Consider the following 15861-nt stretch of genomic DNA (forward strand, 5'->3'; position numbering starts at 1 on the left):
ATGCGAGCGAGTCAGGAGAGTTGAACTAAAGGTCAATGAAAAGAATGACTATGTGTAAGATTATTAAATTGGTTGTACAGGACTTGACGAATGTGCTATATTATTTATTGGTTCGCATTTATTTCTACACAATTTCAAACGACTATTTAGAGGTTTTGAAACTATACCACATGTTGATTCCTTAGGTTCCCACAATCCTTTCTAATTATGTAGTATTCTTGTGCAAATTATAACTGAATTATAACCGACAGATAGATGTATATAATTAATATAATTAAGCATAAAAAATACTTAGTAAATTGAACAAAAATTGCATTACTACATGTTTAGGTTAAATTGCATCTTAGTTCAAAACTAAGTAACTAAATGTTATTATGTACCCAGCAAAGGTAATGTGAACCTATTGACGTAACTGATGTTTAAAACAGTCTTAGAAATGTAATCATCATCTTTAATCTTAATCTTAATTAAGAGTTGAACATATATAAGTGTCAAAGAGACAGACTTGTTCCAAGGATGGAAGTAAAATAGCCAAGATAAAAGATTGGTATCAGACTCCTGATGTAAATGAAAGGAATCTATCCGGCCTTCCCGATAAGATGTTGCACGGTGAAGAATGAACCACAACCCGCCATCGATCATGTGATGAGAACAGGGCGCTTTCCTTGCACGCTCCAAAAGGTCAGATCATCTACTGGCAACTCTTCTTTCCATTTCGTGAACTTTCATTTCAACTCTTTCTTTTTCCTGTGAGCCCTTGTCAGAGGTGGACAGCAGCAGATAAAAGGTCACGCGGCAAGAAGAACACGACGGGTTGTTAAAGGGGTTTTATCCTCTTTTGTTTTTAATTTTAGAGGGTTTAGGAAGAGAATATGACCAAATGTGTTGGATTGAGTGACCATGTGGTTGTTGACCGACAGTACATGTTGATCTCAATAATTGGAGCTACAAGCAAAAGGACAATAACACTTAAAGGAAAAATAGAAGAACATCAATAGTCTAAAGCAATCATATTTTATTGTTGTATTCTGAATCCAAGTTGAGGTTTGGTTGTGCTTTTTGATAGCATCAGTTTCGTAGGGTCTCCATACATCCTCTTGAACCCCGGAATTGCTCGTCCTGTTTTTTTTTGTTTTTTTAAATCCTCTTATCTAGCCGGGTATAGGTACAAAAAATGATTGCATGTGAGGTGCCATTTCTACCAACTACGCTCTCAGTAAAAGTGACCCGAAATCAACTCCCATGACGCTTTGCCGCCCAGCTAATCACAACTGACTATTACTAAAGTATTTACCATAAACATATGATGGTTAATTTGGAAACTAACTCTGAGACGCAGAGATCCACACCAAACCCCGGGTTGTGTATTTTTTTCTCATTACTGTAATCTTGCTTTCGATATGGTCGTGAAAATTGCAGGCATAGTTTGGGTTATTCTAAGATAAGACAACAAGTAGAAGAGGGTTTTAACAATGTATTTTATGAAAAATCTGAAAACTTTAATTAATTTTCTTGAAGGAGATTTAATTCATAATGTGTTTATCCAAGTTTGAAGTGTATAAAGTAAGTAAGTAAGTAAGTCATTTTTATTTATATAGCGCTTTTCCAGACCAGGGTCACAAAGCGCTTAAACAATCAAAACAATATTCAATAAAGTATATACTTTAAAGATCAAGATAAAACTGATAACATTACAGTAACGGCAAAACACAGAGAATTTTTTTTATTTTTTTATACCCAACTGTTCCACCGAGGAGTGTCATTTAGGAGATTCAGAATATGGTAACCCTAATTTCAGGAATTTGATAGTCACATTGTGGCTGTCTGATTGTAAAGGTAGATTCAAAAGAAATAACCGGAGCTTGTTCATGGTGAGCCGGAGATAAAGTTGCATCAAGTTAAAATTTCTCAAAAAAAATTGTTGGCTAAAATCAGCATTTCTCTGGTGAATGTACAAAGACGGCATCAGGGGAAATATCAGACATTGTTACCACAGCAGCAGAATATTCGTCTTCATCTCTGACAATAAAGCAATATTGAACATTTGTCTGTGATTTCAGGTTGAATCAGAACTTCAATGGCTGCCCTTTAAAATGGATTTGACTGCCAAACAATGGGAATGTCAGCAGAGTGGTGATGGGAACTCTGCACATTCAACGACACTTTTCACCCTGAAGTGTGTGCGAATGGAGGTGTGAAAACCGCTTTTGAAACAAAACACATTTCCAATACAATCAGCGTCTGTGAATGTGAGTGAGCGCTCCAACCCAGCAGAATGGATAGTAGAAAAGTGTTACCTTCAGCCCCAGGATCAGGTCATCGGGGGAGAAAAAGGGTGGTCACAGGTGAAGAGTCCAGGACGTGAGCCATAGGACAGGACAAACGTGTGCGACACGAATTGGTGGAAGTAACGGCAAAACACAAAGAAATGGATGGAAGGAATTGGGAGGAGAAATGGAAAAAAGGAGTTAGAACAAAAAAGGAGTAAAGTCAGATGCACGGGGGCTTATGAAAGAATCGCTGTTTAGGGCGAAGAAGGAAGTCGGGATGACAGAAGCGGCAGGTTGAAAGGGCTGGGGGTCAAAGAGGTCTAGACTATCCCTCTTCAAAAATCATAGAGAAAAAAAAACAAAAACGGAATGTACCCATACCTTGGTCGTTTAACGTCAGGTGCGCCAGACCTTGAAAGGGAAAAAATAGAAAAAAAGAACAGAAAGAGGAAGAAAAGAAGGTCATAAACGGCACGGGAAGGAAAAAAAGCATTGTCACAACGTTGGACTGCAGTTTGTGACAGACATCCTGGGGCAGATTCGGATGTCAGAGTTCAAATCAAAGGTAAATAAAAAACGAGAGAGAGAGAGATAAGAGAGATAAAGAAGAAGAAAGAGAGTGAGATAGAGAGAATCCCAACAGAAAACAAGCAAACACTTTTTGAGTGAAGTGTGGGGGGTGAGAAAAAAAAGCATTTTCATTTGGTGCAACCCCCGAAGGCTATTGCTCTCACAAATGCTTTTTTTTCCTCTGGAGTACTTATGGAACACAGAGAAGAACTGTTTGGCAGAAAAAAAAGATTTGAGCTGAATTTATCATTACATTCAGGACTCAAATCATCGAAGAGAAAAATCAGTCGGCTCTTGACTGTCTCGCACAAAACTTTTCAGGAGCTATCCATAGATACCTCGCATCAAAGCTTATTCCAACCATCATTGGAAGAAGCACGAAAAGCTTCTGTTACACAGCCAAAATCAGAGAAACATACCATACAGAATATGCACAATTTCACAGTTATCATATGAGATAAATAGACAAACGAAGAAAAAAAGAACTTTAATTGTTACCCAGCTTGTTAGTCAACACATCAAGAGCTGGCAGGCTTTAAAGGTGAGTGAAAAACAGCGAGATTTCATTTACAAAGGTAGGATTTATGTTAAAAATTTGAATAAAATGACCAATTTAAGTTTGACAGATATGTCACACTGTCATTTTTCAGTGGTTGTTAAAACATTAGTGTGGGTATAACTTATCAAATGAGCTAAAACTTCAATAATAAATATATAGGTAGTGTTTTGTTATAAAAAACAAACAGGAAGCGATCTGAATACATTTTTGTTATTAAAGACTTTTATCACCGGAAAACAAATCGATTGACATTGAACATGTGCATCCAAAGATTAACAACCAACAATAAGCGCCGTGTCTTACCTTCAAGGACAAGACACTTGACGCTGCTTCTTTTCACGCAAACAGCTCAATCTATACAGCACTTGAGTGTCAGAGGAGAGTCACAGCGTCGGAGCACTTCATCATGCAGTGACGTGAAGAGGCCCATGAATGGTGCCCAAGATTCAATCGATTTTGGAGGACCTGAATTCCTTCTGCAACGTATCTGTGGTACCATCTGTACCTCAGGTATTCAACATGGCCAACACAGGTGAAGAAAACTCTCCGGCTGCTGCTTATTTTTATTTTTACTCAAACATATTTCAGTGGGACTAAGAGTTTCAAATTGGTCAAGACTAGCCAACGTTGGACTCAATCTGGAAACTAACAAGAACCAAGAAGAACCAAACCTGAATCCACTGCGGCCTTTTTATTGAGGAAAACTGTTCCGAGTTCCAAACGTTCTTCAGTACAACCACCAAAGCTTCATGGAGGGAAACTTTTTAAGAATGGCCTCTGTTTACCAAGGTTTAGTCACTTAGACAAAAATCCTTGAACTGAAATTCATCCATTTCATGTTACTCATTTAAAAGTTAAGTAGATAGTAGTAGTTGGTCTGTATGTTGCTACTCACAAAATTAATTTACTAATTATGTTCTATTCACTGCATCATTCATCTTAAAGTGATCAGAAATTCAACAAAAACTCACTCTCAAGGGTTGGGATTATTTTCAGTAATCTGAAAAATGGACAACAATTCTGTCCATTTTAACGTAGTGACTGATTCTCACATGTCTTGGTCTTCACTTCTGTCCAAAAGGACAAACTTAAATCTTTAAATTAGAATTGACTAGACTTTTTTTCCGGAAAACTTCCTCATGTCGATGGTTTAATTCAAGAAGAACGTTACAGACGTGCAGTATGGAGGTTTTTGAATGTTTTAAGTGTCTTTTTGGACGGAGATGAAGAAAAAGACAACTGAGCTCCAGTCACTACATTAAAATAAACAAACATTTCTGTCTAAAACTCTAAAAAGAACAGATTACTCTGAAACTAATAGAACTTTATTACAAAAACATTTTCTGAAAGAACAAATGTGTATAAAATCTCATTAAACTCAAGGAACTCGCTTTGAACAGAGACAGCTGAGGTTTGACATTGACGGCTCTTTTGTTTGTTGGCCCTGAAGAGAAACAATTACAATAAATATAAACATTTACACTCCTCTGAATACTCATTTGGAACTGGAAAAGTATGTTTCTCAAGATTTCTACCCACAGCTGCTACAAGTTACATATGTATAAATCTGGATGGGTATCCGTACAATGTATACTATGCTAGAAAGGTGATGATTTTCAACTTTTCTATAGATTTCTACCTGGCATTAAATGACAGTAGCAACGTCAGTCCAGTTACCAAAGCTGATTATAAAGGGCTTCCCACATGGGATTTTCTTTTTTTTCAAACTGGGAATGTATATTGTAATTTGTTAATTTCACCCGATCGGACACACAATGGAGTATGGTTGCTATAGTGCTATCGCTTCACTGCAAGATTCTCTATTTGCCCTGCAATAGACTGGCAACCTTTTCAGGGTGTCCTCTACCTTTCAGCCAAAAAGTTGGGATAGGAATCAGCCCCCATTACACTGAAGTGAATGATTACACTTAGAGGTATTTGTCTTTACAGGGTTCATTTTAGGGCAGATTAAAAGTATCTCATCATTAAGTGTTTCGTTTCATGTTGCTTAACTTCGACAAAGTTAAAAATCAGATCTACGCATTTTTAACTTGTATTTACTTTGTAGATAAATAGACTTTATTAATCCCTCTGGAGATCTCCTTCCGGAAATTGGGTTCTGTAGTTCACAAAAACACAAGAACAAGAACAAAGAATGAAAAGAACTAAGTGCAAATGATGACAAGGTGCAAATATAAAGAACATAGCTCAAAGAGAATAACGCAAAGAAAAGGATACAAAATTTAAATACAATAAAAATTTCCTTTCACTTTCACGTATGTCCAGTTGGTGGCGCTTTAAACCTCCTCTGTTGATGTAACACATAACCACGCCCATTTCTATGTAAGAATCAAGGGGGTGGCTAAAACAATTAAACAATATTGGATTACTAACAACATTTTCATGACATGTTTCTTCCATGATGGTTGTTCTTGTTTGTTGTGTTGGGTTCTTACAATGCAGTATATCTTGAGGGCTACATTAGGGAAATCTCCATTTTTCTTTCAGCCAGAAATGAGGTTTCGCATCTAGTCCAGATTGTTGACGATAACGTGTTCAAACACAAAATGCAAGTAACTCAATTCTTTATCCAATTTCTGGGCAAAACCAGCCAATCTCCGCTTGAATCCATTTTGTGTACTTGATGTTTCCAATGCCTCTTAGTCTCAATAGCACCTGATTCCAGGAAAGACTAAATGCAGGGCCAGTGTTTTATTTATCTGCCTTTTGTCCATTTCTTGCTGGCCTCGTTGCAGGGAGTCCAATCATTCTCACTCTACCTTCCCCTGTTTTTGTTCCCCTGCTCATAATCCATTAAGCAGATAAGGCAAACACTCACAACACAGAACGGTTCCAGCGCCTCTGCATACAAAACCCTTTCAACACAACCACCTGTGCTTCAACCAGGCCTGGAATAGAAGCCTTCAGGAAATAAGACAAAACAAGAATAACTTGCCAAATGTTTCTGCCGCTTAATAACTCAATTCTCTATTATTTAATTGTATCATTTGTCTGGACAAGGAGGAACTTAAAAGTATTGTTGTGTAAACAAAGCGGGCGTGATTACAGCTGGCTGGAGGAGCAGTGAAAATGTCATAACTTTATAATAGACTCCACTCTCGTAACCTCTCGTTTGCCCAGATTTCAGAGCAACTTTATTAAGTAATAAGTTCAAAACAGGGTCATGATGATGAACTTACTGCATCTTGGAGGCGATGAATTCAACACTTGAAACATGTGAGTCAGGAGAGTTAGTGTTTTCACATAAGTTGACGTTTAACTGAAGACACGATAACTTCAAAAAGCAAATATATACATTATACATTTTTCTTGTCTCAGTAATGTAATCAATTAAATATGGTGTTTTGGCAGTCAAATTGACGAAAGGATGCATTTTTTAAGGATGTAAGAAGGAAGGTTTTTAGGAAGGGTTTGGCTAAGAATGAGTGCTAAGATACAGTTGTTTCCAAAACACATTCTTAAGCATTTTCGGGGGGAAACTTAGACCAAAGTCAAAGACACTCTTAGTAGGAGCTGTCCACCTCGGTGGTGCTGAAACAAAATCTATCGATGCCAGCACATAAGTCACACAAAGTGCTTCATATAGAATATCAGGTTGAGTCTCTCTGTGTTCACCGTATTGCATTTGAGTGCCTCATCCAATCATAGCCTTCGATAAGGGAGGCGGAGCTTTCGTATGTTGTCACTCATGGTAAGTGTTGGCGTTGCATGATCGGCTTCAAGTAAATCTGTGTCAAGTTGCGTGTAGTTTAACACAACTTTAAACACTTTTAGGATATAAATGTCCCTGGTGTTGATCATTGAGCTATAAGTTGCTAAGAAGGCTGTTAAGAGTGGTTCAGCTCCATCTTATTTATTTCAATCTGAGTGAAAGATCTTCCTAAACTTAGAGCGACTCTGGGAAACACATGCATTAGTATTAAGAGGAATCATTCTTCTGAGATTAATACTCTTTTTCCCAGATTTACAGAGATTGTTTTTTAATCTGAAATGGTGATAAAGAACAGACGCATTAGTGATGGTTCTTTTTAGACGACACTAGATGTCACTCTCTGCTCTTTCATCCTTTGTTCTTTTATTGAAACCTCGTGATGGGCCGATGAAGATTTTTGAGTCCTAGAGGTCAGTAGGTGGCGCCCTTGGTTTATAAATTAAGAGGTTTCAATAGAATAGTTTCTCAAAGCAATAGATTATAGAGCAGAGAGTAGCATCTAGTGGACTTCATTGAGCTTCATCAACCTTCATGGAGCATCATCAGTTCATCCAAATGCAACTTCCAATGGTAGTTGTCCATGTGGAGATATTTAGGAAGCATTTGTCATGATCAAAGGATCTCATATGAGTGAGAAGAATGGATTCCTTTCATTTGAATCATCCTGTTGTTTCCCTGATCTATGCGCTGATAAAATGTTGGCGAAGGATGTTTACAAAAAATGGACATCAGTTCCAAACAGTGAAAGCCATCTTCACTACCCATTAGCCAGCTGGAGACACGGGCACAAAACCGTGCTAAATTAATTTTTGAGGTCATTAACAAGGATGGCACAGCTACCCATTACTGAGTCCAATGTTTATGGACTTTCAGGGTTGTTTTTTTTCTGGGGCGTTTTGAGTTAAAGCTTATTTTCAGAATAATAAAGTTATTTCTTGTTGTTTTTTAGTAAATTGCCATTTCATTTAATCTTTTAGTAGAACAAAGGACGTAATGACTGCGGTAATGTAGTGGCCGGAAGTTTATTTCAACACAAAAATAAAGAAAATGAAAAAAACACCATGAATATTTCCATGTTAATCGTGAATAAAAAACAAAACAATTGTTTTTCTTTCTACACAATTAGTTGAAACCTAGACCATAAAAGCAATGCTATTAAAGTAATTAACAAATACATCCATGCGGTTGAATACGAACAACAGTATTGTATTTAATCGTATGTTAAAAGTATTTTCTAATCGAAACAAAAGCACAGTATGTTGATTATCATCAAGTAAACAAAACAATATATAAAGTAACAACAAGACAATAAAAACATGGCCTTCTTAGAACCTTCTTGAACTTTAACAGAGCTATGTTTAAAACTCACACATTTTCGACTCGTTTTAAAATGTTAATATATAAGCACCTCAGACAGAGTTATACAATGACTTCTCAGTTCCATTTAGAATGAGGAACTAAAGTGTTATGAAAACTATTCCACAAGTACAGCATGGTCCTGAATAACCTTGTCAAGCATTAATTCCTCTATTCAGAGAACAAAATGAGCCTCATCATCTTTCACACACGCACACATACACACACTTGAACAGATGTGCGAGGTCTCTGGGCAGCACAAACAACGCACAATTGGAGGGGAAAGAGAAAAATGGCAGCAATCATCATTACGCGTTTCTAGCCTTCCTGGATAGCCATTTCTCACACTTTCTTTCTTTGTCATTTATCAACAGAGGGACACAGTCTGAAGGCAGATTACTTTTTTCCCTAAAACCCTTAGCTGCCAACGCAGCATGTTAAACAGCAACATCTTTACTAAACATAAGCATTTGGTCCAAACACTGAATTGGAAAACTCAAATGTATGTGAACAATAGGAGAGAACAGTCATAATGATTTTGTCGTACTTCTTGGATAGTATGGCGCATTTAGCGCGGAGGGTCTTCAGAGTTACTACCATGTAACTTGCAGAATAATACCACAGCGCCTCAGGGAGTATTTTGGTAGTACCTAGCGTAGTGATACCATGGGGCATTGCGGGGTTATACTTAAGTACCTTGTGGAGAATACTACTTCGCATGGCAGAGTAATTCCACTGAGCCCTGTGGAGTGATACCATGGCACCTAGCGTAGTAATACCATGGGCCTCCAAAAGTAATACTATGCTGCTTCACAGAGTAATGCGATGGCGCCTCCGGGAGCATACTAAGGTGCAATATGGAGTATACTATGGTTCCTAGCGGAGTAATAACAAAGTGCCTTGCAGAGTATTACCACGGTGAATTGCAAACTAATACCACGCTGCCATGGTATACTCCCGGATTAATTCCACAGTGAGTAAACTGTAATGCCTCACGGAGTATACTATGGCACCTTGTATTAGAGTGTTGCCTAGCGTAGTAATACCACATTTCTTATGAATAAATGCCATGGGGCTTTGGGAAGTGTTACCACAGTGCATCACAAAGTAATGCAATGGCGCCTTGTGGCATAATATGATGCCAACCCCTGGAGTAATAACACTCTGCCGTAGGGAGTAATGACACAGGGCCTCAGGTAATACAACTGCGTCTTGCAGAGTATTTTCATGTGGACTAGCATAGTAATCCCAAGGGCCTACCAGTCTATATACTATGCCGCCTCACAGAGTTATAACATGGCACCTCTGGGAGTATAGTGCCTCAAAGAGTACTACAATGGTGCCTCGCAGAGTATTACCACATTGCATCACAAAGTAATACCACAGCGCCTCACTAAGTAATGCGACAGCGCATCGGGGAGTATGCAATGGTGAAATTGTACTTTTCAAAGGGATTCAGATTCAAACACTAATGACTTTTTTAAAAAAAAGCTCATTAAAAAAGAAAGACAAAAAAGTCTTACTGACATGAAAAAGTAGCGAAGCTGAGGAGTCTGACCTTCTGGCTGATCGAACACTTAAGCTGACAACATGAAGATAATGAGTCTGACATACAAATAATGACCTGCAGTATCTTGCTGCGCTTTTTAAAACTCGTCAAATAATCCCTCACTTCCTCCAGGCAAATTCAAGAACATTTTCAATCCGCAGGCAACAACGTATCTTAAAGTTGGCTCAGGGGTAACTGACTGAAAAGAAAGTAAACATAGAAGCACTTGTTGTTTTGTAACAAACCAGTGTTGACAGCTAATTAAGTAAATTGGCAACAGGTCCGTTTAAAAGTTTGTTCAGAGTGGAAGAGCCTTCAGAAGAGAAGACAAGCAGAGGGTTACCAACAATAATTTAATGAAGATGCCTTGATATGCACTGACAAACAAAACAGAATTGGTTCCTTCATTTACCATCCATGAGGGATCCTTTTTGAACCTCTGAGCAAATGGCACTGGATTTTAGATGAAATCGTACATCAGAAAAACATATATATATTTTATTTTTTACTTGGATCACAGGGGAACAGTTGACCCTGGGCAAATGCACTTAGCACTTGGTAAGTGAGGGAAGCATTAAATCTTTATAGTCATTCTACTTTTACGCAGCAGAGAGAGCCATCGTCTGTAATCGAGGGATGGCCCTCGTTGTTTAGAGAGCCTGTCGGGTCAAGAGATTTACGATTCGATGTGACAATTAAATGTTGAAAAGCAACATAATTAAAAATGTAGATTTCCAGATGACGTACTTAAGCGTACTTTTAGTGGATTCGTCATGAAGCATCATCGACACATGACTAGTGCACAGTGTTATATACTTTATTGAGTATTGTTTTGATTGTTTAAGCGCTTTGTGACCCTGGTCTGGAAAAACGCTATATAATTACTTACTTACTTACTTACAATAACTGCTTCAGAAGTTAAAAAAGCATCAACAATTTTCGATAAATTTGGATTTTTAAAACAAGTCGGAAAAATCCTAGAAACCATCAAGGTTGTATTATTAAATTGTATGAATGCATTGATTGTTAAACCTAAATGGCTCCAAGGTAACTAGAGGAAAAGCATTTCCAGCTGAAAATACAGAGTGAATGCTGATTCAAAGTAAAAATTAGTCAAAAAGTTGAAATGATAGCAAAAAGAAAAAAAGAAAATGTAAGTTGAAATATAAGTTGTAGTAGTAGAAGTAATATTGGTAGAATTAGAAGTAGCAGTATAGGAAGTATAAGAAGTAGTCTTAAAAATAGAAATAGTAGTAGTAGTACTAGAAGTAGTTGTACAGGAAGAAGTAGTAGTATAAGAAGTCGAAGCATAGTAGTAGAAGTATATTAAGCCGTAGCAGTCGACGTAGTAGTAGAAGTAGTATTTAAAATAGAAGTAGTAGTAGAATTAGCGATAGTGTTACTAGAAGTAGTAGTACAGGTAGTAGTAGTAGTAGTTCTAGTAGTAGTAGTAGAAGAAGTAGTAGTAGTACTAGAAGAAGTAGTGTAGGTAATTGTAATAGTAGAAGAAGTAGAAGTAGAAGTCGAAGAAGTACGGTAGTAGAAGTAAAAGTGGATGTAGTTGTAGTAGTGGAAATAGTAGTAGATGTAGTAGTAGTAGTTGTAGAAGCATAAGTAGTAGTAATAGAAGCAGGAGTAGTAGCAGTATTAACATAATAAGATAATTAGATTAATATATGTAGAAGTCGTGGTAAGTAGGCAAGTGTGCCACACATTATTGTTGTACTACTACTACAGTTGTCTTACTTTACTTTTTGTGCAAATGCTTATGAAACTAAACACGCAACACTTTGTGTCCTTGTCAACAGCTACAATGACAGAGTCAAAGTGATTAACAGAATTTAATCAAATATGTCGGGGGAGAAATACATCATGTTTGTGTGTACATCGCCGTAGGCTAGAGGGATACTGATGAAAGGGTTAATGAATAAAAAACACCATATGCTACACTCATTCTGTGCGTCAGCCAGATGAAGATAAAGGACAAAACTCTAATTGATGAGACTTTTATGTTTGGAGTTTTGAATCTGATTATTATATTGAATTACAATTAATCATTAAAATAAGTTTTATCATGGTTGAAAGATACATACAATCTTTTTTAAAGGGTAAAGAAAACAAGTACCTTCAGTACGACTGGAGTGAAATACATTTAAACCTATTTTTTGACCCGGATCAAAGGAGTCACTAACCTAATATTGTCAAGTAATACTAAAAAAAAAAAGAATCAAATAACAAACAATGGTTTTGTGCATTAGTTCCTCTGCGCCTCTTTGTATTCTCCTTCTTTGCAGGAAATGTGGTTTTAGTGTCGAAGACAGACGATGATTGCTGTTCTCATTTGTAATTGTCCATTTAAGAGCATCGTACTCTTGCCATCAGTAAGAGAAAGATGCTCTCTGTGACATCTGACATCCCAATTACAGCTTTCAGGAAGAGGGAAAATCCAAGGACAGCACACGTTCCCTCGCCCACTTTGGGCTCGGCTAATGAGCGAAGTCCAGGAGTGGCACTCAGAAGCATTCATTCCATGAAATTGAGTGTGTGGGGAGGCTGGCCGTTAACTTTTAGGAGGAAAGGGCGGAAAGAAAGGACAAACCGTGGCTATGGTGGGATCTCCGTGGGTAAGGAATGATTACTTTTGACCTCATAAATGGAAGAAATATAGAGGGCAAAAATGGGTTCTCGTCAAAAACAAGAAAAAAAATATATTTAGCTCTAAATATTTATTTTAAAATGTGATAGTAGGAATAGTTTACCCAAAATGCTAATTTTTTTGTGTTGGGAGTAATCTGTTCCTTTTTAGAGAGATATACACAAATGTTTGTTCTTTTTAATGTAGTTCAGTTGTCTTCGTCTTCATCTTCGTCCAAAAAAACACTTAAAAACTGGAGCCGAATACCGAATACTGCTTGTCTGTGGCGTCCATCTTGTATCGAAGCCTCAACATGAGAAGAATTGTCTGTATTTTAACTATACTATACTATACTTTAAGCTACTAGAGTAACTTTGCAACTCAATGTGTTGGATGGTTTGGATGAACGGTAAGGTCTTCGCAAAAAGCTTGAGTCATCAAGCATTTTTCACACCAGTTAAATACCGGGCAAAAAAAAGTTGACCAAAAAAGAGTATATCACCATCATCAACTTTCAAACCTAAGGCCAGCAGGCCAAATCTGTCCGCTAAGCCATTTGATAGGAACTTATGGACGGTTGTTTTAAAACTTAGTAAAACTTTTCTGACTCACTGAGATGCATTAAGTCCCTCATCATGTTTTAAACTTTTTTCTTTATATTGATCTTTATATTGTTCGTCTGAAATCTGGGCGAACGAGAGGTTACAAGTCCTTTATGACGTAATAATGGCTTCACTCCTCCTCCAGCCAGCTGTAATCACTGCTTTGTTTATACAACGAGTCCGTTGGCGGTGAAGACTTTCGGGAATTGATGACGCTTGGTGACAAACCTCCATGTGTCACCAATCACAGCAGAGTGGGCGTGGTTATGATAAACAAGATTTCATCTGCAGAAAAAGAGTGTTTTCAGTGGACGGGGCTTAAGATCCTTCCCTAATGTTTGGAAAGACTAAAGCTGGACGATGTGTGAAGTTTAGTTATTTCAGGTCGAAAGCAATTTAAACACAAATACAGTATAATACACTTACGGGGGTAATGGAGCCTCACTTTAACAAAAGGAGACGGAGATAAAAACACGTGGTAAATGTTTATGAAGGCATTCTCAACCTAATGTCACCAAAGCCAATAAAACTCATCCTCCTTAAAAGATCAGCCATCGATAGTGTCGTCTGTGCAAAATAGCACCTCGCCGTGAGCGTCTGCGGATGTTTAATGGTTCCCTTTTACAATCCTCCACTCCTTCTTGGTCTTTTAGGAGTTTACATCCCGTTCCTCTCCGCTAACAGTGATTGAAACCGCTGCGACTCTTCTGGGAAACGCGCCTCCCCGTGAGGTGTTGATGGGACCGCTTTCTGTTTCGTGTCAGGGGGTGGGTCTCAGCAGGTAACTGCAGCAGCATCCCATAATGGAAAATTAATGTCTTCCAACAGAGAAAAGGCACTAACATTGTTTAGCTCATTGGCTTGGTAAACACCATTAAACTGTTCTATCTGGAGCACTTGTGGAAGTTCAGACAGTTTGAGGAGAGTCGTGGAGACATGCCATGAATTCAACATGGAGGAAGTTAGGTTTTATAGTGGTTCAAAAGTCCTCTTTTCTGATGAGAGGACATTTTGAATTTCTTTTGAAAACCAAGAGTCTGGAGAGAAGATGGAGGTGCACACAATCCAAGATGCATGAAGTCCAATGTGAGGTTTCCTCCGTCTGTGTCGGTTCAGGGAGTCCAGAGTCAAAGCAGCTGTCTATGAGGAGATTATAGAACACTTCATGGTTCAGCCGACAAGCTTTATGGAGATGCTGACTTAATTGTCCAACAGGTTATGGCACCTGCCCTCACTGCCAAAAGTACCAGAACCTGGTTAAACAAGCATCAGATAATGGTGCTTGATTGGCCAGAAAACTCGCCAGACCTGAACCCCATAGAGATTTTATAGAGCGTTACCAAGAGAAAGATGAGAGACGTGAGACCGAACAATGCAGAAGAGCTGAAGGTTTCTATGGAAGCATCCTGGTCTTCCATAACACCTGAGCAGTGCCGCAGGCTGAGAGCATCCATGCCACGCCGCATTGAGGCAGTAATTCATGCAAAAGGCTGCCAGCATAAGGGAGAACACACAATGATGGACCCTGAAATATCATAAGGGAGGAATCTGGGCGAACGAGTGATTACGAGAGCGGATTCCATTATGAAGGAATCATGGCTTCGCTCCCCCTCCAGCCAGCTGTAATCATGCCCCGCTTTGTTTATACAACAAAGGTGGAGACTTCCAGGATTGATGACGCGCGGTACAGACCTTTAAGCTTAAACGATGACATTAGAGTGGGCGTGGTTGGGGTACATTTGTTGTTTTCAGTTTTTAAGCTCATTTTATAATGAAAATATTTCAATGAAAAGAGAGTTTTGTACAAACACACACTGATGATATAATATATTAGTTCCCTTTGAATTGAACATACGAATTACAATTTTTTTTTAAATTTAGATACATCACATTTTACTAAAAATCTAAATGCTAGTGTCCTTTTTTAGGGGATTCAGAATATGGTCCCCCTGACACTATACATTAAAGTCATGTATGGTAGGTTGCATTGCAGAAGACAACGAGAATATCGGACCAAGCTTGGGCAAAAGAGAAAAACTCCCCGCCGCCGACGAGGACTTTGCTCCTGCTAGAAAATAGAGAGCTGTGTCTGTGACGGTGAAAAGGGACAGTGGAGCGGTGGTGCAAGAAGCACAGTGCAGCCTGATCTCTCTGGCTCACTCTGGGGAGGAAGAAGTAAAATAAAGAGTGTTAAATCTGCTGCCTGTGCTCTTGTGTTGGACTGTGGCAAGGACATCTGCCACAAAAGAAGGGATAGACAAAACCAAGGGCAAACAAGGTACGACTAAATGAAGAAAATCACTGGAAACTAGCTTCAACTATGGAAAGCCAGGTGAGGATTTACTCCTCAAAAACACACACTGGTTAACTGGTAGGTTTTCAAATAATCTGACATGTTAATTTGTCAAACCTAAACTAGTGAAGGTTAGCAGTAAACTAGCAAAGGCCAATCTACCTACTAGTGAACTAGAAGTTTTTTTTGGCTCTTTTGGCTCTCACTAGTTGACATGTACAATTTAAAAGTCTTAGATGTATCCATGTATAAGTCAAAATGAACCCTAACTAGTTAACTAGTGAGTTTCATTTT

At 38.2% G+C, this 15861-nt stretch overlaps 1 protein-coding gene across 8 annotated transcripts in view; it reads right to left on the reverse strand.

The window, feature by feature from the left end:
- The window catches only part of nrxn2b (neurexin 2b), a 736064-nt gene that overhangs the window by 527779 nt on the left and 192424 nt on the right, over positions 1-15861 (reverse strand). The window contains exon 4 of one of the 8 annotated variants that reach the window (XM_087788638.1): positions 2652-2681. The exons of the other annotated variants lie outside the window; for them this stretch is intronic. Within the exon in view, the coding sequence (XP_087644764.1) occupies positions 2652-2681 (30 nt within the window). The remainder of the gene's footprint in view (positions 1-2651; positions 2682-15861) is intronic. 8 annotated transcript variants of the gene reach the window in all.

The sequence above is a fragment of the Callionymus lyra genome, chromosome 4, assembly GCF_982586985.1.
Source record: "Callionymus lyra chromosome 4, fCalLyr1.hap1.1, whole genome shotgun sequence".
Taxonomy (NCBI): Eukaryota; Metazoa; Chordata; class Actinopteri; order Syngnathiformes; family Callionymidae; genus Callionymus; species Callionymus lyra.